The sequence below is a fragment of the Dasypus novemcinctus genome, chromosome 27, assembly GCF_030445035.2.
Source record: "Dasypus novemcinctus isolate mDasNov1 chromosome 27, mDasNov1.1.hap2, whole genome shotgun sequence".
In the NCBI taxonomy this organism is placed as follows: domain Eukaryota; kingdom Metazoa; phylum Chordata; class Mammalia; order Cingulata; family Dasypodidae; genus Dasypus; species Dasypus novemcinctus.
Window position 1 is genome coordinate 8,035,499 of NC_080699.1, and position 24,087 is coordinate 8,059,585.

Sequence of the window (24,087 nt, forward strand, 5' to 3'; positions counted from 1 at the left end):
TTCTGACATGTTGCAAAGGTGATACTGATACTTGTGGTTCATGGACTACACAGATGGAAGACTCTAGAATGGTTTAAACTTCAAACCAGAGAAATATCAGAGATTTACTTTGCTTATCCATCTATCCATCTGCCTATCAATCCATTTTCTGAACAATTTGAGTGTAGGTTGTAGACATCATGATCCTTGAACATTTAATACTTCATATATGTACACACTTGCCCTGTGTTTGGCTTATTGAAATCACACAAAATGTTAGTGGCAAAATATTTATAGGGTCCCCAAATTTGTACATGACAGCCCTTTCCATTGTGTCTACCTAAAAAATTTTTAAATGTTCATTTAGAGATTGTTTAGGTTTGCAAGGGCAAACATTAACTGTAGATGTTTATGTTAACAGAAAATGTTTCCTTTGGAACAAAACCTCAGAAGAATCAGAGGTAAATATATTTCAGTTTTAGTATGTTTTGAAAACCCCAAGTTCAAAGGTGTAGAACAAAGCATCACAAACTAGCCTGGTGGTAGATTCCAGTAAATGTTTCCATCTCTGTCCTGAGCAACCTTGCAAAATCAAGTATAACCCCCTGTTTCAGTTTCCTGGGCTGCTTAAACAATGGAAATTTATTTGCTCACGGTTTTGAGGATAAGAAAAAAGTCCACATCAAGGCATTGTCAAGACGATGCTTTCTCGTGCTGGGGATGGCTGCCAGCAATCCTTGGCTTAGCTTGTCACATGGCAAGGAGCACGGTGGCTTATTGTTCTCCAGGTTCTGCTGAGTACAGTTTCTGGCTGCTAGCTCTGTGGCTCTTTTTCTCTGGGTCTGAGTTTTATTCCTCTTACAAAGGACTCCAGTAATAGGATAAAGACCCGTCGTGATTGAGGTGGGCTACAGTGTAACTGAAATAGCCTCATCAGAAGATCCTACTGGGGAACTGGATATAGCTCAAGTGAGCACCTGTTTCCCATGTACATAGTCTGTGGTTTGATCCCTAGTACCTCCTGAAAAACAAAGCAAAACAAAAAACCCAATTCACTGGGGAGTGCTTGTAGCTCAGTGACTGAGTGCCCACTTCCCACATACAAGGTCCTGGGTTCAGTCCCCGGTACCTCCAAAAAACCCAAAAATGGTCCTATTTGCCATAAACCCATGTCCACAGGAGTGGATTAGGATTTTTTTTTCTTCAAGATTTATCTATTTATTTATTCCTGCCCCCTTACCCCCCAACCCCTCATTGTTTTGTGCTCACTACTCTCTGTGTCCATTTGCTGTATGTTCTTTTGTGTCTGCTTGTCTACTCTTTAGGCAGCACCAGGAACCGATCCTGGGACCTTCCAGAGTGGGAGAGGCACTCAATCTCTTATACCACCTCAGCTCCCTGGTCTGCTGCATCTCTTATTGTCTCTCCTCTTTGTCTCTTTTTGTTTTGTCATCTGGCTGCACTAGCTCTCTGTTGGAGCCACCTTACCTTCACCAGGAGGCCCTGAGAATCGAACCCTGGACTTCCCATATGGTAGACAGGAGCCCAATTGCTTGAGTCACATCCACTTCCCAGGAGTGGATTAAGTTTAAAAATCCGTTTTTCTGGGTTTCACACAACTCCAAACCATTACACCTCCTCATAAAAAAACTAGAGAACTCTTTTTCTGCATTCTTGGATAGAATGATAAATTCTCTTCACAATATTACTAGGTAAAGTCTGTAAAAGAGCAAATACAAGACAATATGTAGTATATACCCAAGAAGTCAAAAAAGTGCAGTTTCAGTGTATAGGTGGGGAAGATTCTTCTAGTGGGACAGAACTGAGAAAAGCTTCACAAAAATAGTGAGACTAGACTAGAATTTACTTGTGAGGTACTGGCCTTCAAAGTGAGGAGGGATGAAAGTTGTTAACCGAGCCAAGAGAGTGGGAAGAAGGGTTCTTGCAAGAAGCACTGCACCTGTGTCGGTGCTGGCTGGGGAGGGGGAAGGCAAGGTCGAAGAACTGAGCGCAGACGCTAAGGAGGCGGTGCTCTGAGCGGAGGATGCATTCAGGACCTGCGCAGCGCTCGGAGGCGGTGCTCTGAGCGGAGGATGCATTCAGGACCTGCGCAGCGCTCGAGCCTACTGTAGAGGGCCGTGGTGAACCCACCAGAGACTTGGCGGTTTTTCCTGTGGGCTTTGGAGAGCCTTGGAAAGCCGAGTCAGAGTTCCCTCCTCAGAGGAGAGGAAGCAAGGCTTAAGGTACGTATGAAACTTAACATTAGAGTCGGGTAGGTCCACTTTGTAGGCTGTTGCTAAAATTTAGTCATGGACGTGTGGACGTCTACACTAAAGTTTCATCTGAGAGAAATGCAAGTGATATTTTAAAGTAAAAACCGCTCAGCCTGGAGGGGACCTGACTTGTGAATGTCAGCGTCCATTTGGTGGAGAAGAGAATGCCGTTGACTGAGAGAAGCACATCGGATGTGGGCATTCATCTACATGAATATTCCTGAAGCCACTGAATTTCATGAAAGTTCCAGAAAAGAAGGCTTTTTATGCAAACATTTGATGACTGTTTGTTATATTGGAGTTAAAAGCATGGGTTTTGGGAGCTAGACTCCAGGTTTGGACCCCAGCTCTTGGGCAAACTGAGTAACTTTTCTGTTCATTAGTTTCCTCATCTGTAAAATGGGGATAATACTACTTACTTAACATTGTAGGGTTCTTAAATGAGTTAACATTTGTAAAGAACTTAGAACAATAGTGCGTTGTGTCTAGTAAGAGCAATTTGTGGTTCATCATAAATACAAGAAACCAGAATTTCAAAACCAAAATTGGTAGGAATTTTAGAATTAGATTCCTTTAAAAGATTATTGAATCCACTTTTCCAGCTACTCTTGTTTCTAAGGAAACTTCTGGATAGTTCTATACTGTACTTTGAACCACTCATCAGGGTGTGTTTAGTGAACTTTCATTGTCGTGGATGACAGTTTATTTCTGAATTGTGGGGCGGGGAGAGGTTGATCATCTGACTTGTGGCATAGTTAATCAAGACTTTCTTGTTTGATTAGAAATTGCAGATGTTTTTAGTTAGTCATTGTTAATGCAAGAGGGTCCTTAGGCAAGAGCAGGAAGTTGATATTGCATTCTATATTATGACGTGGAGTATGTTGTTTTAAAAATGTTGCAGGGAGTTACAATTTGCTATAATAGATAAACTATTACTCAACCAGTAGTAAATTCTACATAAAAGTTTGTTTTCCCTAAGGATAAGTAATTCTAACTTATGAATTACTTAATTATAGCTTACTACTCTCTCTGTCCTGTTCAAATTTCCCACCCTCCTTATATCTCATTAAAATGCTGGCCTCTTTCTCTTCACAGGGCCTATATTTTCATTCTTTTCTCCCCCAAATGACTGGTATGGTGATCAGGCATGAAACCACCTCCATCTTTCCATGTCTTAGACTATGTAAAAATGAACTGGGATGAAAATGTTTACTGCCCATTCTCACTTGTCTGGAGGCTAATAATGAATTCTCTTGGGTTGCTGAATTGAGGTACCCATGGCACGCAGTGACTTGGTCACCATGATGTGTAAGTCATACAATATCTTAGCAATGTAGAATTTTTGAATATCATTGCTTGTTCTTCAAAAGCATTTTACAGTTGAGCCATCCTCACTATTAAAGGTAGAAAGAGGTCATTAGTTTTCAGCTGTTGGAGGTCCTGTCTTCCTCATGGGAAATTGAGCCCAAAGAGACAGTGAAAACTACTGAGAAAAAGTGGTTTGATTTAACGTGTGAACAGGTTTGCTTCCCGTTCACCTTTCATGAACTTGGGCTATCTCCAGCAGATCTTCGTTCTGGGCATGGCTGACGTTGTGTGCAGGACTCCACTCCAGGCCTGGCGGGGCCTTCCCGCTGGGGCCTCTGGACACACAGACCACTCCAGCTTTGCAGGCCTGCATTTCCTAACAGGGTGTCAACCCCCCTTCTCCATCAACGCAGACCTTTGACAGTGTAGTATCTGTCAAAGGTATTTGTAGCTGATCCTGATACCAATAAAACTGGCCTAGAATTAGGGCTTTGGGTCTCATGGGCCTGTGTCGAGTGGTCCGTTTAACCAGAGTTGCTTGTTACACATTACCTGTGGAATTAGCTTCGACTGCCAGTGCAGAAAGAAGGAACTGGTTCTGTCTTTTGCACAGGAGTCATACCTTGTCTCTCGTCTTGGATGTGGGAAGTAAGTGGTGTAGTTGTGAAGAGCAGTAGCTCCGGAACTAGATTGCCTGGGCTTGGCTATTATTTCTGACACTAACTAGGTTTGTGATTTTAGACCAGATTTAGCCATTCTGTTCCTCAATTTCTTCATTAGAATGGAGATCATCTTGCCTATGCCTGTGGTTGTTGTAAGAGTAAATGAAAAATAATGTACATAATATTCTTAGAACAGTGATTTGTATTCAATTCATGTTAGTCCGTGGAAGGAAGAATTTTAGACATGAATTCAGACTTTGTCCAATTTATACTTGTCTTTCCTGATCCTTGGTATGAGGGTGGGAAGAGAGGGAAATGGGGTGAGGAGAAAATATGCTTGAATTTAGGAATTTATTCTGGGCCTCTCTTTTCATTGCTGTTACCTTCCGAAAACAGTTGGCTTACTTCCTTATTTCATAAAAATGCAAAAATCTTGTTAGGCTCACTCTATTCTTTGGTTTTCCCTCAAAAAATTTCTTCTCATTCTGTAACTTTGAAAATGGTATCTTGTCCCCCTTCTTGAAAAATTTCCTTTCCACCAGCTTTAGCTCCTTACCCAGCCACCACCCTTACCTCCCCGCCGTTTCTAGGCTGCTTAAATAAGCTTTTTTTGACTACAGTTCTCCAGTGACATAAATAAAGGAAATAAGCAGAGCTTGGCAGTGTTAGCTAAAGGTTACATTATATTAAAGAGTCCTGTGATATTTTAGATTTTCTGAAAATACTTTTATGTATATTCCTTTTATTAAAGGGCCTTGGAGTCCTTAAGAAGATATTATCACCAAACCGATTGGTTTGAGGGATAGTCCTTGAGTCATAGCACCTCCATGCCTTGAATTAACAGTAATAACTATTTTGGTCATGATTTTTAAATTTTTTGAGAATCTGACCTTTTTTTTTTTTTTAATGTGTGTCTTTGGGGATGTCAGTTTTACTTGAATGGTGTGTTTCATTTTGGAGGAGAAGATGGGTTTATCAGTTTACCTTTCTTCTCTGAACACATGCTTAAATCTGTTTTAATGAATTGTTTTATGTTAAAATGTCTTATTTTTAAATTAGCATCCCTCCCCCTTTTTTTTTAGCTGCACCAATTGAAAACCAAACATGATTTTTTTTCTGTATTATAGGTCCTCTTCCTGATGGATGGGAACAAGCCATGACTCAGGATGGAGAAATTTACTATATAAACCATAAGAACAAGACCACCTCTTGGCTAGACCCAAGGCTTGACCCTCGTTTTGGTAAAGGTTCATCTCAAAACCCTTTTAGATATTTTTGATGACTATTTTTTATATGTGAATTCGGGAAGTTACATTTAAAGAAAATTGCATTGCTTTTTAGTATTAAAAATTGCTTTGCCCACCTAACTTTCCCCAGTACTATTTTTATACTTCTCACTTTAAACTTGAGAAATTCAGATTTAAATCAGTGTTTTAGTCTAGGCCCCTGGGGACAGGGATGGAGGGATGTTGTGGCAGCTAACTAACCAGAATCATCACTGTTTCTTTCACATTTTTGGAAGATACAGTGCTCTTGTTTAAAATGATCTTTCTAGCTGCAGTAATGATCAGGCTGTCAGGCTCCATCTACAGCCTGGGGTACCAGCTTTTGTCTGTGACCCGCTGTCTCTTGTGCTTTCCTTTTCTGTGCGCTGAGTACCACCCATGCCTGGCAGTTGTAGTGTTTTTCCATGGCAGTGGGGTAGAGGTGGGAGAAACCCATCACCCTAGAGATGGTCCATTGCAAGCAGTTTTCCCGTCTTCTCTTTTCTTTTGGCTGTTTTTTTGTTTTGTTTTGTTTTGTTTTTTGTATAAAGATCATTTTCTTTGTCTATTTTTTATCTAGGAAACAAAAAAGGAAAGCCATGTCCTCCTTCAAATCATATAGCTAAACCACCATTTACACAAAGGAAACTCCCTTCCCAAACACATGTGCAGATTTTGATAAGGATATACAAGTACTTCAGTGCTTTTTATCCATAATTTTTCAGTTTTCAGTTTCTTTAGTTGGGTTTCTGAGGTATTTTTCCAAAGCCATGGAAAAATGAATCTAAAAAGAAGCAAATCATTGTGGTTTTGAAGCTTTCGTCTTGGACTGGATGCAGCTAAATGAAAACAGTGTGCAGATCACTGAGTAGGTCAGACTGAGGAGACGCGGACTCTTTGAAGCTTTACAGGGGTTGACCTAACAACAACTGCGGGTGCTTACGGGAAGGAGGAATTAACTCTGTGAATGCCATTGAAACGTAACCCTGGGGGTGGGGGCCTGCCAGGGCTGGGAGGAAAAAGAACTTGACAGGGACATTATGAGCAGTACTCCTGTGTCTTTACGCCTTAAAAAATAAACCAGGGCTTGGTTTGCCCCGAGTTGATGGACTGTCAGCTTCATGGTCTGATTAAGCCCCTGTTCAAGTCAAGTCAAAGGTGGGGTCAGGACACAGATCATCATTTTGACAGATAATCCGGTTTGACTTAAATGCTGTCCTTTTGAGCTTCAGACCTGTTTGGGTGTTGAAAAAGTAATGTGGCATGCTGATAATTTGCAACTTCAGATTGAATTTAATACTCGAATAACCCATTGTGGTTGAAACAGGAAACCAAGTAGAGAGAACTTAATAAATGTTGCCATTTGTAGGGACTCTAAAGATAACAGCCATGTTTCTTTAAATCCTCTTTAATGAAAAGAATTCAGCTTGTCTGTGTTTGGAAAATTTTTTAAAAAATATGGTGTCCTCCCCCTCCCCCCAACATAATTTTTAGCTAACTGCAGGGGTTAGGAATTAGAACAAAGTTTTTTGTTTTTGTTTTGTTTTGTTTTTGGAAAATGTTTCCAGTTAAAACACTGAAATAAAACAACTTGCTTAAGTAGACCCATTGATGAGAAACACCGAGTAGGCTTTTGTTTTAGGGGAGAATATACTAAAAAAATCCACCTACAACAAACAAAAACCCCCTTCCTCCCTCCAACACGTATATGTATATACAAGCATACAGTTAGATGCGCTCAAAAGAGTTTCATAAAATTCTCTTACTGCCTTTAGTTTCTCATTTTGAGCTCACTGCGTATTTGTGTATGTGTACACCAGACAGGCTTGACAACATGCCAAAGATTTCTTATTTTGTGGCCCAACTTTTAATCTGTTCCAGACAGTTTCAGTTAGAGAGCTCAAGTATAACTGAAGGGGGACAGGAAAGGAAAAATGTGTGGATTTTTCTGATCTAGAGTGACAGCAGATAGAGACAAGCTGTTAGCTGCTGAATTTGAGGTTTTTCTTGAAATCTGAAGTTCTATATAGTGGATTATGTTCTCTGTCCAAGAAATATAAACTCTCCCCTTTTCTGAGCCTTTGAGTTAAGCAAACAAATAAATGGTAGGTTGTTGCTTTCACGGTTGTGGAGCCCAAAGATATAAGTCTCTGAGACATATATTTAATGAATATATTGATAATTATAAGTTCAAATAAGAGGGGTAGAAGAATCTCGAGTAGGAATTGATACATTGAGTCTGTCTCTGTTATATTGGGAAATAGATTATCATATATTCCCAAATAGGGCCTGCCAAAGTGGTGTTGGTTTTTTGTGGCTGTGTGCTTTATCTGTAGTGTCCAGATGTCCCTAGAGCCTTTGGGAGCACTTTGGTTTCAGGTTTTCTTTACTGTGGCTGATATTCATTGAGCTTGGAAAAACTGAGCTTGTCTTTTCAAAAGTGGAGGTTTTGTGTGTTTGTTTTTAAATGATTTATTTATTTCCCCCACCCCCTGTTGCTTGTGCTCACTGTCTGCTTTCTCTGTCTGTTCATCTTTTTTAGGAGGTACCGGGAACCGAACCCAGAACCTCCCATGTCGTAGACAGGCACCCAGTTGCTTGAGTCATCTTAGCTTCCTGCTCTGTTGTATGTCCAATGTGTTTCCTCATTGTGTCATCTTGTTGCATCAGCTTACTACACCAGCCCATGGTATCTGCTTGCTGTCTTTGCTCATCTATTTTAGGAAACACTGGGAACTGAACCCTCGACCTCATGTGGTAGGCGGATATCCAGCTGCTTGAGCCACATCCATTTCCTTTTTTTAAAAGAAAAATGGAATTGTATTTCTTCTATAGTATTTATGAAAATGAATTCTTGAGTATTATTCAGGCCATTAAATTATTTCCTATAAACACTTTAAGAGATTATTTTCCTCCTGGAGATTTTTTTACTATAAACATGAAGAGTCTCAAGTTTAAAATTCCTTGTACGTTGCAGTGTTATATAATATAGTCATATGAATATTTTCTAGTAAAAGTCCTAATATAGAAATACAATGAAATTATAATTCCTATTCTTCAGAATGAAAAATCTACACCAAAATAGTAACAGTCAATGAACTGATCTTAAATGTTATTGTCCTTATTGTTTATATAAAAGAATGTACTAAACCGTGTTTGCAGTCTGTGCTTCTAGAAATGCCAGTGGCACTCCTTGGATAAAAATACATATGGTTTAAATAAAAATATTGAAGCCAGAGATTTGAGGGGAAATTATATTTTTTGAGTCTTAAAGGGAAGTAATGAGCAATCAAGTGTGGCAAAAACAGAATATCCTTTAATTTCTTATTACAGTTTTGTATATGAACTGTATATGAAATATTACTGTGCATGGAAATGCCAAAGGTAATTAAAACTTAGATGTTGATTTTGGTCCTTTGTTTTAGAGTTTCCCCCAAAAAATGTATTATATTTTTGTCCCCCAAAATGATAAATAAAAATGTATATGTAACTTCTTAAAATAAGGGCCCACAGACAAAAGTTAAGTCTTTTACATTAATAACTAAAGATCTATTAAAAAGTTTAAATGTTGAGACATTTCAGACTTTCATTAACCTGTTTCCTTTAAGACCCAATATTTCTGTAATCTATTATAATTAACAGTTTTCTTTTGATGAAAATGCACTTAATGACCAACTTAAATACCTAAGCATCTGCCCTATTAATGATGCAAGAAAGCACTTAGAGTCTATAGAACGGAAACCTCTAATACCTTTAATGGAGTCTTGGGTAGAAAGAATGTCAATATCTAATCATGTAAATTTTATTGAAGCAAGTTTCTTAATATCTATTAAAAACAAGGTGTTATTTTCTTTCCTTTTTTCAGTCTTCCCTGTTATGCCTAAAGGGTCAGTGTCTGGTTGTGGACTGTATATATTATTAACTGCTTAGGTTAGGGAGAAGAAAATGCTATTTGTGTGTCTTAGGTAAGAAGAGCTAAATTGAAAGTGGCTAGTTGAAAATCATTGACCATATGATCTTGAAAAAGACCTTATAATACCCCTAATATGCATTTCTCAATAGAGGCAATACTAGTATCCTGGACACCGCAGGTATTCAGTGTCCCTGGCCCTTGCTTGAGTAAATGCCAGCTGCTACCCAGTCCTTTTGACTCCTGAAACCACAAGCACACGTTTCCAATAAAAGCAAATGCTGGGAGAGGTGGGGAATATTACCCAAAATCTGAGTCGCTCTGAGACTGAGGGAGGTGCGGCCTACCCAAAGGTTATGTCGTTAAGTGACAGGGCTAGGATCTGAACTTGATCTTTTTTTTTTTTTTTTTTTTTTAAGATTTTATTTTCATTTATTTAATTCCCCTCCCCTCCCTCGGTTGTCTGTTTTCTGTGTCTTTTTGCTGCGTCTTGTTTCTTTGTCCGCTTCTGTTGTCGTCAGCGGCACGGGAAGTGTGGGCGGCGCCATCGGCAGGCTGCTCCCTCCTTCGCGCTGGGTGGCTCTCCTTATGGGTGCACTCCTTGCACGTGGGGCTCCCCTACGCGGGGGACACCCCTGTGTGGCACGGCACTCCTTGCGCGCATCAGCACTGCACATGGGCCAGCTCCACACGGGTCAAGGAGGCCCGGGGCTTGAACCGCGGACCTCCCATGTGGTAGACGGACGCCCTAACCACTGGGCCAAAGTCCGTTTCCCTGAACTTGATCTTTTGACACCTAGAATTTATAAGAAATTTAGGTTGCAGTTAGTCTTTCAGAAACATGCCTAAAACATGGACATTTCAAAGGGAGTAAGAAGACTGGTTAATCCCCTTGTATCCTATTTTGTGATTCATCTTCAGGAAAGCCTGCAAAGGTAATGAATTTCCAATTACTAGAAGAGGATTATGAGATCTCAGATTGAAACAAGACTTTGACGCTCTCTGTTTGAATTATCAACAAAACATTAGTTTCCAACTTCAGCTTTGATCCTTCTCTTACTTGCAGCTAGCCACATTACAGGAAAATTCATTCTATTTAGGGAAAGTTCTAATGTACTAATGACCAGAAAAATTGTGTCCCTTTATTCAGAAATTTACTTCCTTTCGTATTTGTGAATACAGCTATAATCCCAGAAAACTGTGCTTTCTCCAGTCTTTCTTGTGATTCACAGTTCTGGGTTCTTTACCAATTCTGGATGCCTTTCATTTTACTAGTTCCCTTTAAATACGATACTCACAAGGTGGTTCATGTGTGCATTAACCACTGAGAAGAATAGTCATGATACTGCTCTAAACTGGCATGTAAGGCCCTCCAAAAATCCTGGTCTCTGTTTAGGGGATTATCTCTACCTCTGTTCACCTCCAGGCATGTCAGAGAGCTGCTGCTGCAACTTCCCGACTTTGCCTCATGCCTTTCTCTTTACCTGAAATATCCACCATGTCTCTTTCTCATTGGATCTTTCAATCCCCTTCTCAAGGGGACTTTTTATGAATTGTTCATCAGTTTCCCTCCAACCAGCATTGCCTCTTTTTACTTTCATCATATTTAGCTTATGGCATTTTATTTCTCCTTTCATTACAGATTTGATTAACTTTTCTTTGAAGTTCCTTGAGTACTTGCGTGGTCACCATATGATTTTTTTCAAATCTGCAGTTGAGGCTAGTGCTCTGTTTTCCACATAATTATATAATAAATGTATTCAGTTCAAGTGAAGTGGTGATGCAGAAGAAAAACCTACTCAAGAGAATCAAGATACCCAAGTTTGTCTGGTATCAGCAATATGTAACCAGTTAGTCCACAAAGATACCTAACTTCTCTTGACTTAGACCCTTCTGTAAAATGTTCGTGGATTGGATTGGATGCCCTAAGAGTATTTCCAGTCCTTAATTTAAATACAGATATACTAGATTATGGCTCCTTCAGTGACTGCTTTGGACCTTTGCTTAATTATTCTAAGGTTACCTCTCCATAACCTTATTGATATGAGTGCATTGAGGTTTCTGAGGAACTTCTTTTTTTTTTAAAAACATACTGGGGCCAGCGATGGAACCCTGGACCTCGTGTGGGTTGGTTCATGCTCTTGGTTTGTTTCATACTCATTTTGTTCTGCTACTCTTGCTGCAGAGGTTATTTTAGAATTCATTGTGGAGTTGTTTAAACAGGACGATCTCGAGGTATTACCAATCCCATCTTACTAACTAGGGATAGGAACCATTTTGGTGTTTTTCATCTTTCAAGTGTTTGAGTCCTGTTCTGTACCAGGCACGATGCTAGTTATTGGGGAGTAAGGGGTAAGCTACTAAATATAGATTTATATTTGTATAAATATAAAGTGTGCCAAGTGCTACGAAGGGTGAAAAACAAGGTGCTATGGAAGGGAATAAAGAGAGAAGCGGGTCTTCTTGCCTGGTGGGGGGGAAGGCTTTTCTGAGGGGGGCCTTGAAGGATGAGGCGCAGCCACTCAGGCTCTAGGCTGTAAAATAATCTGGTTTTTTGCTTATTAATAAAAACTGAAATCTATGCATGTCTTCTCTATTATAAATTCCCCCACAGAAAGAGCTTTAGTGGTCAGCAACTATATGAAATTAGAAATAACACTTTTGATAGACTCATTTACTTACTAATTTAACAGGAATTTTTGATGATAGGTATATTTTAACAGTATTGTTCAGAGTAATAGTATTGTTATTTCAACTTTCTTTCCAAGCTAGATTTTTTTTAAAAGAATGTACCAGAGATTAAACCAGGACCTCATGCATGGGAAGCAAGCGCTCAACCATTGAGCTACTTCTGCTCCCCTCAAACTAGATTTTAAACTTCATTTTCCTAGTAGAAGGAAGAAACCATGGTTGTCTTCTGGGGACACAGAGACCTGAAAGGTAGTTAGAACAGCTTCTCCCTTCTCCTTCTCACCTCATTTAGCAACAGTGTATCCTGCCCCAAACTGCTTAACGAGGTGATGAGAAAATGTTCTGTTGTTTTGTTTTGTTTTGTTTTTTGATGGATAGTTGAGGAGGAAGAAAGTGGATTGAGCTAAATAATGGTGTTTGTTTCAAATGTTTTTGCACAGTTTAAAGGTAAGTACTTTATCCCAGGCTTCGGAGCAAGGGTTGATACTTGGAAAGGGAGAGAAGCACAAGTGAAGGAGAGAAAGATGACTTCACCTGGGACATGATCTGGAGTTCAGCCTAGAATAGGAATAGGTGGACAGTTGCACATCCAGCCATCAGGAATACCCAGATGGAAACTTTAATCCCAGTAGATGGCTGAAATAAAAGAAGATGCAGGGAGTATTGGTGAGAATGTGGAGATACTGGAACCCTTGTAAATTGATGGTGGGATTGAAAAATGATGCAGCCACTTTGGAAAACAGTTTTGGCAATTCCTCAAAAAGTTAAACATAGAGGTACCAAAAGACCCAGTGATTGCTAGATGTATACCCAAGATAATTAAAAACCTGTGTCCACACACAACCTGTGCACAGATGTTCCTGGCAGCCTTCTTTATAATAGCCACGTGGAAACCACCTGATTGTTCACCAGTTGATGAATGGAAAAACAAACGTGATATAGCTTATAAGATGATATTTGGCAGTGAAGTCTTGATACATGCTACAACATGAATGAACCTTGAAAATGTTACGCTGAGTGAAAGAAGCCAGTCACAAAAGGCCACATAGTGTTAATTCCATTTATATTAAGTGCCCAGAATAGACAAATTATAGAAATTCGGGCCTGTGGGGGTCTAGGGGTGGGGCTAGTGGGAATGACTGCTTGGTGGTTGGGGAGTTATTTTGGGGGTGATGACAATGTTCTGAAACTAGCAGTGGTGATGGTGCGACAGTTCTGTCACTATCGCAGCTAAAAACTACTGAATTGTGCGTGTTAAAAGTGAATTTTGTCCTGTTAATTATCTCAAAGCTGTTATTTTAAAAAATCATTCCGGGGTATGGTACCATCAGGTGCATAACTTAGTGTTGGGAAATATCTTTTTGTACATTGATAATAAAAACACTCAGCTGTTGGTTTGGGATCCCAGCCTTTTGATCTTTCTGTAAGAGACGTGAATTCAAGTAGTCATTTCCATGGAAAAACTATCATTTTTTATATTTAAGTACATAAATTATTATACCATTGAGAAACAACTTTTTGTAGATCAATTTGATCTAGGTTTTATATTTAAACACTTGGCAGAGGTAGGAGTGATTTTTTGTTTTGTTTTGTTTTTAACTGTTTAAGAGCCACACGTGGCTTTGTTTAAGAAGTTTAAAAATCATCTGTGGTCTGAAAATTCAGATGTTTAGAATGAAACCTGGGAGGAACCCATCGTGAGCCTCTTTCTCTTTGAGAAGGTGGCATCTTCTTTTCAGTAAGTGCTGAGTAGTGGCTTTGCTGTCATAAAGCTGCACTGTCCAAGCAGCACAGACTCTGAATTTTTAAAATACAGCAAATTGTAATTTTTAAAATTCTGGCATTTTTGAGGGATGTTTTCTTTTTCCGTTTTAGAAAACTGGAAACAGTGATCAAGGAGGGCAGAAGTTGGTAATGCTGTTCTTCCCTCCTCTAGCTGCCCTGCCCCCTCCCCCAGGAAACAAAGCCTGTTTTGTTTCTTGCCTGCTTGTGAGGTCTTTGCTGCACCCCACGCGGTGCATTGCTCTGTGCTTTGTGGAAGTGCTTAAGAGACTCAAAAGGTAAAGAGCAGGATGCTTCTGGAGGATAAATCCCAGCCTGGGTAGATAACCGGGGTTGTTTGAATTGGTGGTTAAGTGAGCTCTTTTTGTGGAAACCTGGGAGCACAGCTTGTATCCATAGGTAACAACTTTTAGGTAAACACAGCTAAAAGTGCTCCTATTACTATCCAGGCAGACCATTTCTGCTGCAGATTTTGTGTAAATTTCTGTTTTCAGTAATTCTTACAGACTGGTTTTTCGTCTTTTGATATTCTGTTTTTACCTTTCTGTGGTTTTGAATAATTGGATAAGCTTTGAAAAAGACCTTTACCAACCAATTCAAGAGCCTCCTCCATTTGTGATGACTAGTGTCTGAGCAGTATGCTCATTACATGTGACAGTTTGAAGTTTTGGGAAGTTCTTCTCAATATTGAGCTGAAGTCACTCTCCTTTTGCCATTTGCTCACAAGCTTTATGGAATAAATCTAGTCCCTTTAAATTGTAGGCCTTTAGCTATCTGAAACAGTTACTATGTGGTCCAAGAATACTTTCCAATTTAAAATGTCCCCAAATTACTCCCCATGTGGTGGAGTTGATAACAGCCATGGCCCCTGTAGCCCTTCTTTTTAAATGATTTAGACTCTCTCCCAGATGAGTCTTGTTCTGATGAGGATGGAATGCAGTGGAGTTCATACTTTCTTGATCTGGAACCTGCTCATCATTTCCCTTGACTTGCTTGGGTGCAGCAACGCTCACCTGGACTCTTCTGCTTTAGACTGCCTCTTTCTTGTATTAGTTAAATTTTAGTCCTACCTAAATTCAATATCCTGGTTTGGTTAAAGGTATTCCCACCCATTCAACCTATAAACTTGAAACTATTTAAAAAATAGGTAGATAGGTATACTATTATAAACTTCTCTCTTATCTTGGACTTTGTATTAATTAATGAGAACAGAATTCCTTTCCTGAGGTTAAGTTTACAGGTAATCAGTATCTGGAACATATAATATTGTTTGTATTAGGCTGTGGCATTGAAGTGTGACAATTAGAGGAATGAATTGTAGAGGGATAAGAGTAGTTAGTATTGTTTCCATTTTAACTTTACCATAATTTCAAAAATTAATATATATTACATGCCTGGTATTTATTTGGGAAATATAAGACCCAGTCTCTGATTTGAAGAATTTATTTTCTTATTATAGAGAGAATTTTTATACTTGAAAGATTACTCAACAATGTAAGTAAGTAAAGAACCAAGTAAGATGCATATAAAAATACCTAAAGTAACAGGAAAGTATTTAAAATATTATGTGGTTTGCTATAAACCAGAGTAAACTAAGAAGGTAGGTACTGGAAAAACTTGCATGATTCTGATGAGAGAAAAACAGAGATAGGTGGTGGTGGTGGTTGTTTTTAACCAGGAAACTAGCAAAGACATGGTAGACAGGACGGGGGCACTCTAGGGGGCTGCGCAGACATGCCCTCTGTTGCCTGGAGCACACTGAGTATGAGGCCTTAGCCAGGAGAGCTGTGTAAAATTACAAGCCATAGCTTCACTTACAAGCTAGATGAACCTTGGGCAAATTATTTAACTTGCCTGTAAAACGGCGCTAAGAGTCTACCTCAAAGTTCGTGTGAGGATTAAATCAGTTGATAGAACGGACATGTTTAAGTGCTTGATAAATCTTAGCTGTTATTTTGACTAGATAAAGTGAGATTGGCTTTGGAGTACAGTGAGTTCTGCTATTGTTACCCGATTTCGTTTAGGTTCCTGACTGTGCTGCAGGAATGAATTTCAAGAGCACGCTGGGTGAGTTAGGGTGAGTTAGGCCCGTTATTTATTCAGGTAGGGGGAGGGAAGAGAAATAGGAGAAAATAACAGAGCAGGCGTCCCAGGTAGAGAGGAAGGGGGTGAAAAGTGATAAAAAGGGCTGGTTTACAGGCTACAATCCACCGTTACAGGTTTTACTATGGCAGAGGAAAACTGGTGAGAGTGGCGCACAGAGGGCAGGATGGGTCCAGGGGCAAGAGAGTGGGGGCGCGCGCATGCATGCGCTCAGGCCTCACGGTCTGCTTTATAAACTATTAATTACTCCACCCCTTTGCTGATGGCACAGGAGGAGTTCCAGCTGTTTGCTGTTTTGATTGATCACCCCACCTATCCCCCAGTGAGGACCCAATGATAAAGTCCTTGGGGAATATCCAGGGCTTTTCTTTGCTTCCAGAGGAAGTCTTTGTTCTAAGTGGCAGAATCTTGGGGAGGGTCTTCCAGCAGCCATCTTGGGGGTTACTGATGTCCACGTGGACTCTCTTCCAGGCTCCAGATCCGTCTATTAATTCCCTATCTTACTAGTCTGCTTCACTAAAATGTGACGTATGTATTCCTGCCAAAATTGTGCAGGAAAAAACTTTCAGAGTTTATGGGAAAATTGGGTTAGGGATGTAGCACTCAAAAATATATTAGTAGGGGAGCCGATGTGGCTCAGTGGTTGAGCTCCAGCTTCCCACACCTGAGGTCCTGGGTTCAATTCCCAGCCCAAGTACCTCAAAAAAAAGTATATATTTATATGTAGCCTAATAAAAGTGGTGTCACAGTTTTACATGATGAATGGTTAATTATATAAATACTGTGGTTTTTTCCCTTGAAGGTGACCCAGAGTTGGTTTATGGAAGCAGACATCAGAAGGGCTACAGTTTGTGAGTTATTGTTAGTGGTGGAAAGAGAGTTTTCTGAAATCTGGCAGAAAGTTAACATAGATGTGTATGGGTGTGTGGCTCTGGCTTGTAACACAGAGTAAACTGAAGTAGCAGGTACACGTTGAGGGGAGAGTTTGTGTGCACTATGGCACATTTCAGCCGCGTTTAGTTTTCTGCATACACCTAGTGTTGTGTATGACTCAGCAAAATCATTCGTTACTCACAAACCGTTACCAATTGTATCAATCACAGGAGAACAAATTCGTGTTTTTAAAATAAATGGTGTAGTAGAGACAGTTTATTAAACAGAAGAGTTTGATTTAGATGGCAGTAAGGTGTGTTGTAAATAAAAGTGCACTGAGAAGATTAACGTTCAGGAAAGGATTATTTTAGTAGTGTACAAAATCCATTGGAAAGGGGGAAGGTCTTTGAATTGCCTGGCAGTTCTTGCACCACCTCTCCTGGCGTTGTTGCATTTTGCCTGGGTTATAGTCAGCAGTGGCTGCTGTCATTAAATGTTCAATCCTGGGAAATTGGTGGGAAGCAGAGAATATTGACCACTTAATTTTCTTACAGTTTTGTTATATTGTTCAGTTGGTTTTCACGAGGAATATATAAATCTTATAATTCAGTGTTATATTACTTTAAAATGTTAGCGTAGAAAACTCAAATGCTTTTTCTAATGTTTTTAGGGGGTACTGGGGATTGAACCCAGGACCTCATACATGCGAAGCCATCACTCAACCTCTGAGTTTCACTGGCTCCCCTAGTGTTTCTTAAAAGATTATAGTTCGTGGTGTATAGCTCTAAAACGTGACCTGGAAATCAATCACATTTTATAATTTCAGCACTTGCTACGTGGGCTATTTTCTAGCAGTTTTGTTTTTATTTTTAAAATTTAAATGAAGCTCAAAACATTGTTCTCCCAGTTGTTGTTTGCACAAGGCCTCAGTGTCACTCATGCTGTTGAACCTGATATAGCAATGTATGAAACATTTCCATAGGGAAATAATGTTTTTAAGTGTTTCTTCCATGATACCAGTAAATGTTTGACAAAAAAAGAAGGACCGCCTCAGAGTAGTCTTTCTGTATAATCTTTACACCCACCTTTCCCCCTTTAGGTCTTATAGGAAAGATGGGCACACAGTTCTTCTCGACTCACAGGAGTACCTGGGAACTGAATAGCATGGTCAGACTGGACGGGAGGAGGGCTATTGTGTCTACGGAAGAGGAGGGAAGAGTGGGAGTGGAAGAAAGAGCTGGGTCATACCTGTCAGCTCACATTCTGGACTGAAATTAGGAAACGAGTTGAGGCTTTTATATGAAAAGCACAACTCTTGTGATGTAGAAAGCAAGCCACACCTGGGATGAAAGAACTCCAGTGTTTGCCTCCCACCTCTGGGATATTGTGTGTGGCCATTCAGGAGTGAGGTAAACTAGGTAAATGTAGACCAGAGAAGGGCTGCTTGATATGGAAAGCTGCGAAAAATCTTTTCAGGTTTCGAAGGAACTCTTCTAGAGAAGGGAAGAAACGAATAGTTATAGAGTACCTATTGTATGTCAGTGCTTCACATAAACTACCTGGTCCCCACAAGGACTGTAGAAAGGACGATGTCCGCATCCCAAGGTTCAAATGAGGAGTGAGGATTAGATGAATTACTGAATTGGCTTGTTTAACATGCGTCAGATTGGTCTGACTCTAAAGGATATGATTTTTATGTCATACCACGATGCCTAGATACTGCGTATCTAATAATGTAATGTGATCAACAGATAACAAACATTAAATGAGGTCATTGGTGCCTAGCAAATTTTGGCCTCTCAAAAATAGTTAGCAGGGAGCAGATGTAGCTCCAGTGGATGAGCACCTGCTTCCCATGTACCAGGTGGTACATTCCATCCCCGGTACCTCTTAAAAATAAAAACAGACAAACAAAAACCCAACTCTCATTGGGGAGTGAATGTAGCTCAGTGGTTGAGTACCTGCTTTCCATGTTCAATTCCAGGTACCTCCTGAAAAAAAAAAGTTAGCTTTTTCCTATCCAGTCTCCTATAATATACTAAACTATATACCCAAATTATGAAAGTTTTAGCTATTTTTCTTTATTAAGACATTTCATAAATAAGTATTCTGAATTTTTGGCCATAGAAGAGGTTAATAAGGCTTTTGAGCAAGATCAAGCAGTGACATATTTTGACTTATCTGCTCTGCCAGATAACATAGTAAATGCAATAACCAAAAGTATGTAACTGGGATGGTAAATTTTAAAAAAACCTCTAGGTCAGAAAATGAAATCATATAAAACAGTGAATAAGGGCATTGCCAAGTTTAGGAGCAGTTTATCTCCTGGGGATAGCAGGAAAAAGAGTGTTCAGAATAAGGGAGAGCTACAGAAACTCAGTGGTAAAAGCCAGGCATTCTGCTGAGTGCTCCTGGCTTAGCACAGACCAAAGGACTGACCACACGTGTCAGCACAAAGAAGTCTCAAGTTTCCACTCTTTTCATACAGACTCTGTTCTTTTAACCATAATGCAATTAAATTAGAACCCCAAAATTAAAAATTAACTTTAATAAACAGTGGCAGTAGTACAAGAGTAATTGTTAGGTCAGTAAAGAGAGTAGGTAATCCAGAGGTAACATAACTAAATATGGAAATTTAATCTCTGAAAAAGATGATCGAGGGAAAGGAACTTGTACAGAAGTGATGTTGGGCCTGATGAATAGTTATAAAGACAAAATTGGATCCATTCATGCTATATCCCAGGATAAATAACAGTGAGTCAGACTGAAATGAGGAAAACATTACGCAAAACCATACATTGAAAAAAAATCAGGGCAAATCCCTCAGTCACCTGGGAGTGAGGAAGTGTAAATGTCAAAAAAGACTGATAAATTGAGGGAAATTATTTGTAACATATCGTAGACAAAAGTTCCCTATCCCAAATATGTAATGTCTAAATTAGAGATGGTAGAGACCAGTAACCAACCCTAAAGAAGAAAAAATGAGTTAGGAGTGTAGTTCACATAAAAAATGTAGCTGGGGAAGTGAATGTGGCTCAAGTGATGGACACAGACAGCAAAAACAGCAGGGCAGGGGAGAGGGAGAGGAAGAAAAAAATGCAACCGGGCTCTTTTGCTCGTACTCTAATAATAAGAGATAGCAAAATAACATTACACTGTGGTACCATAACTCATTTTTAAGACTGACCTAAAATCCAGAAGTTTTGGTGGGACTGGGGGTGGGGCATCCATGTTACTGGTGGCGATACTGCATAGCACAACCTCCTTATATGTTTTGGGGTATGGAGGATGGATACGGCAGTATCTAGCAAAATTATTTATGCTTTTTCCCATTAAAAAGCTACAAAAAAAGAAAAAAGGTGTCCTGTGGGGAAGAAGATTCTTAATATATGTGATCCCTGGAGAGGCTCCAGAGCTTAGTGTTCCCAGAAGAGGTAGCATTTACCACGTGGCCTCTCTTAACAGTGGAGGGCACGTGAAAAACCAGTACAAGGAACGTGCCATGCAGCTGGGAGACCAATAAGGTACAATTATTTAGATCTTTTAAATCTAGGTTCTTGAAAGAGATTGGTCTGTAATTTCCATTCTAATGTCCTTGTAATGTTTTGATATCAAGGTTATACTGGCTTAATAGAAGAGTTGGGAAGTGTTTTCTTCTTGAAAGGATGCATATGATTGATACTGTTTCTTCCTTGATTGTTGGTACCTGGACATTTGGACCTGGGGTTTTCGTTGGTCAGTATTTATTAGAAACAGTGACCTGTAATTTCACTTAAAAAGTTGATTGTGTGTCTGAAAAGGTGATATGTCATTTTTATTAACATTTTCATGTAAAACATCCATCTACATCCTGAGTTTTCTACAATCTACAATTTGATCCATGTTCTGTCAGTGACTGAATTTCACTAGTATAAGGTCAGAATCCAGTCCATTTCTAACCTTCAGCTAAAATAATTGATTACCTAAACTGTGTGCAGGGATGTAAGATGGTGAATAAGACAAGTCCCTCCCATTCAGGTGCTTGTAGACTTATTTGATTTTTATAGGTAGGCATCAGATCATTTTAATCTACTTGCTTTGTTAGGAGTATATATAGATAATCTGTTTTAGGACATAGTAAGTGTTAATTATTTTGATAGGTTTTGCTTAGTCTAGTATGCTTAGACTCTATTGCTTTTGGAGGTGTATTTTTAATTAAATTTGTATATCTTTTTAATGAGTAATGCATTCACCTACTTCATTACAAAAAAACTTTCTGCTAATTTCTTCAGTTTCCCAGCCCCAGAGCCAACAGATGTTAATTGCTTCTTGGCTATCCTTCAGTTCATAGTCATTGCACATGTAATATATATTTCCCTTGTCTTACCCTTGAGGTTTTGCACTTGGCTTTTTTCATGTAATATATGTCTAGAGGTTGTTCTATATCCTTGTATATTAGAACTACCTCTCCACACCAACTCCTCTTTGCCTGCCTAGCATCTTGTATGGTAACAACAATAATAAATTAATATAACCACAGTACCATTGACATGTTTCTAGATTGTTTACAATCTTATATTACGAACAAATGCTGCAAATACATTGAATGTCCCCCAATTGCTTTTTTTCTTCTTCTTTTTTTTAGGAGGTACCAGGAATATCAGGGATTGAACCTGGGACCTCATACATGGGAAACAGGTGCTCAATTGCTGAGCTATACCCACTCCCCCAGTTACTTCTGAATAACTAAATTGTCCTGTTTCTCAAACTTGTTTTTTAGGACAGATTTTTTGTTTCGTTTCAGCCATGAACCAACGAATCAGTCAGAGTGCTCCAGTGAAACAGCCACCCCCCCTGGCTCCCCAGAGCCCACAGGGAGGCGTCCTGGGTGGCAGCAGCTCCAACCAGCAGCAACAGATGAGGCTTCAGCAACTGCAGATGGAAAAGGAGAGGCTGCGACTGAAGCAGCAAGAACTGCTTCGGCAGGTGAGGCCTCAGGTTAGAAATCAACCTTCCACTTTTGGGGGTTTGTTTTGAGACATGAAATCGGGCATAGTTCATTTTGGGATGTATTAGTTACAGAGAAGTGTTGTCTCTAAAACTAGAGTGACGCAGAAACACACTCTCCAGCTCTGTCCTTGACTTAGTTTCTTGACTGGCCTTTGATCATGTGAGATATAACATCTAAACCTGTACCTCAAAGAGGTTTTGGCCATAATCTTGCAGTCCAGCAAAAAAATCAAAGGAAGCAAGGATGCATCCTCACATGTACATGGAATTACAGATTGCTTTATTTCTGAGGATTTCACTAAGGGAGAAGCTCTGGGACATCATGTAGGGAAAATCATCTTTTACTTTGAATTATTCATGTAGAGAGAATATAACACTACGACATATTTCAAATGTCATATATTCATTATTGCTGAGTTTAAGACATTTTATTTAAAACACAATTCAGGTTGTTATCTTCAAGTTCAGAAGTGCCTTAAAATTACCTTCTTATGGATTTTTGTGTGTGCATTGGTAAGAGTAGGATCTGAAAGTGGAGAGCTTGAGGCCTTTTATCACAATTTCCATCAGTTTTCTTTTAGAAAGTACTGCTGGTCTTTATGCTCTGTAAGAGTAGATAATTAACTCAAAACCAGTTTTTATTTTTTCTACCTAAATTTAAATATTGGGGATGTGATCTTATTATTTTAAGCAGTATAGTTATGTTTTTAAATTTTTATATTAAAATATATATTTATTAGATAATAGAAACGTATAGTTAGTGTACAGAAAAATAAAAGTACAGTGATTCTTATTCCCTGTTTTCCTGGTTCTCTTTCCTGGAAGTAAATAACTGTATCCTCTCCATTTACAAACATAAAATACATATACATATACTATTTTTTCATGCCTAAATAGCATGCTAAATGTAAACATTAAGAAATCATTATACTACACATTTCTTTTATCAGATGTGGGCATTTAAGAATTGGGCTGTATTTTTCAAGTATCACTTCAGTGTCAGTGGAAATACATGAACTAGATACTATCTTGATATACTGTCTTTGCACTCTGGTTTGGAATGGAGGAACTGGTACCTGAAATTAAACTAAGCCATGGAACACCAGACAGATTCACCTTTAAACTCTTTGTGCTCTTTCAGTAATGTGTCAGTGTAATTCTAGTGTGGTTGGCATCACAAGTGAGTCCTGATAGAGGAAGTAAGAGAGTTTGTGCCAACATGTGATGTCAGGAAGCGGACTTGAAAGAAATTCTTCTTCTTCTGCCATTAACAAGGCAGAGTCATGTTAGCACATTTGACCAAAGAAAATTTATTTTTCATTCAAATTGTGTCATCAGAACAAAGTAGTACCAACCAAGAATTTAATTACCCAGCTATTAGAAGAAATAAGACAATTTATGAGCATGTTTACACAGCCTCTTTTCATTGTTTGCTTTTCATTTTGCTGTTATTGAATACTAGGTGGTTTAAATAAATATGTCTCAATTCCACATATGAATGAAACTGTCAGAATCAGGAAACCTTAATAAGTAAAACAGTTCTGTAATTGCTAATTACAAAGCTTGCTGTTTTTAAGATAATTTTTAATGTCTAGAAGTGAGCCATTCATTTTGTTGTGTGCCTTTGGGCATCGTGTTTTATTTTGTTTTGGTGGGCAGAAATCTGCTGTGGTAAACTCTTCTTTCAAAGAATTTTTCTAATTCTTGTTCTCACTCTTACTGTGGGTGATGGGTCCTAAACAGAATACTTCATTTACTTGAAGGTAATGTCTTACTGTGTTCTTCTTTATCACCTACTGTTTGTGCTTTTTCTTATGTTGAAGTGATGGACCTGCTCTGTTCTCCTACTAATAGTCAGTAGGATATTTGTTGTTATTTAGCAATCAGTATAAATTCAGGGTATCTTAAGTCTTTTGGCTTCCTATGAACTTCCATTGACATTTTCTCTCATCACTGAAACATCAAGTGTATTTTTCCTGCTTCATCTACTACTCAGAAGCAAAGAATGTACCTGACCAATATCAAATCAAATTTCAGTTCTGACACCTGAAGTTTTGCTGTCCTTTTCTCAATGCTTCTGAGGTGTCAGCTTTTTGTGGTGACTTCGTTGGCTCCTGTCTTCCTCAGTCTCCTGCTTCTTGGGCTAGCTTGGGAATTCTGAGCTACGGCAATATGACTGGATGCAATTTGTAAGTCAGCCTGCACAGCTAAACCATGTGGTTTAAAGTAATTTTTATCCGTCTTATTTTTTA

The 24,087-nt window shown here is 39.1% G+C and overlaps 1 protein-coding gene across 9 annotated transcripts in view; it reads left to right on the forward strand.

Annotated features, from left to right (window-relative positions):
• Positions 1-24,087, forward strand: part of YAP1 (Yes1 associated transcriptional regulator) — a 116,155-nt gene that overhangs the window by 72,260 nt on the left and 19,808 nt on the right. For 2 of the 9 annotated variants that reach the window (XM_058289196.2, XM_058289200.2), the window contains exons 4-5: positions 5,350-5,463; positions 21,630-21,823. In XM_058289196.2, the coding sequence (XP_058145179.1) occupies positions 5,350-5,463; positions 21,630-21,823 (308 nt within the window). Of the gene's footprint in view, positions 1-5,349; positions 5,470-21,629; positions 21,824-24,087 lie in introns of all 9 variants that reach the window. The other 7 variants (XM_058289198.2, XM_058289202.2, XM_058289203.2 and 4 more) reach the window with 4 other exon arrangements.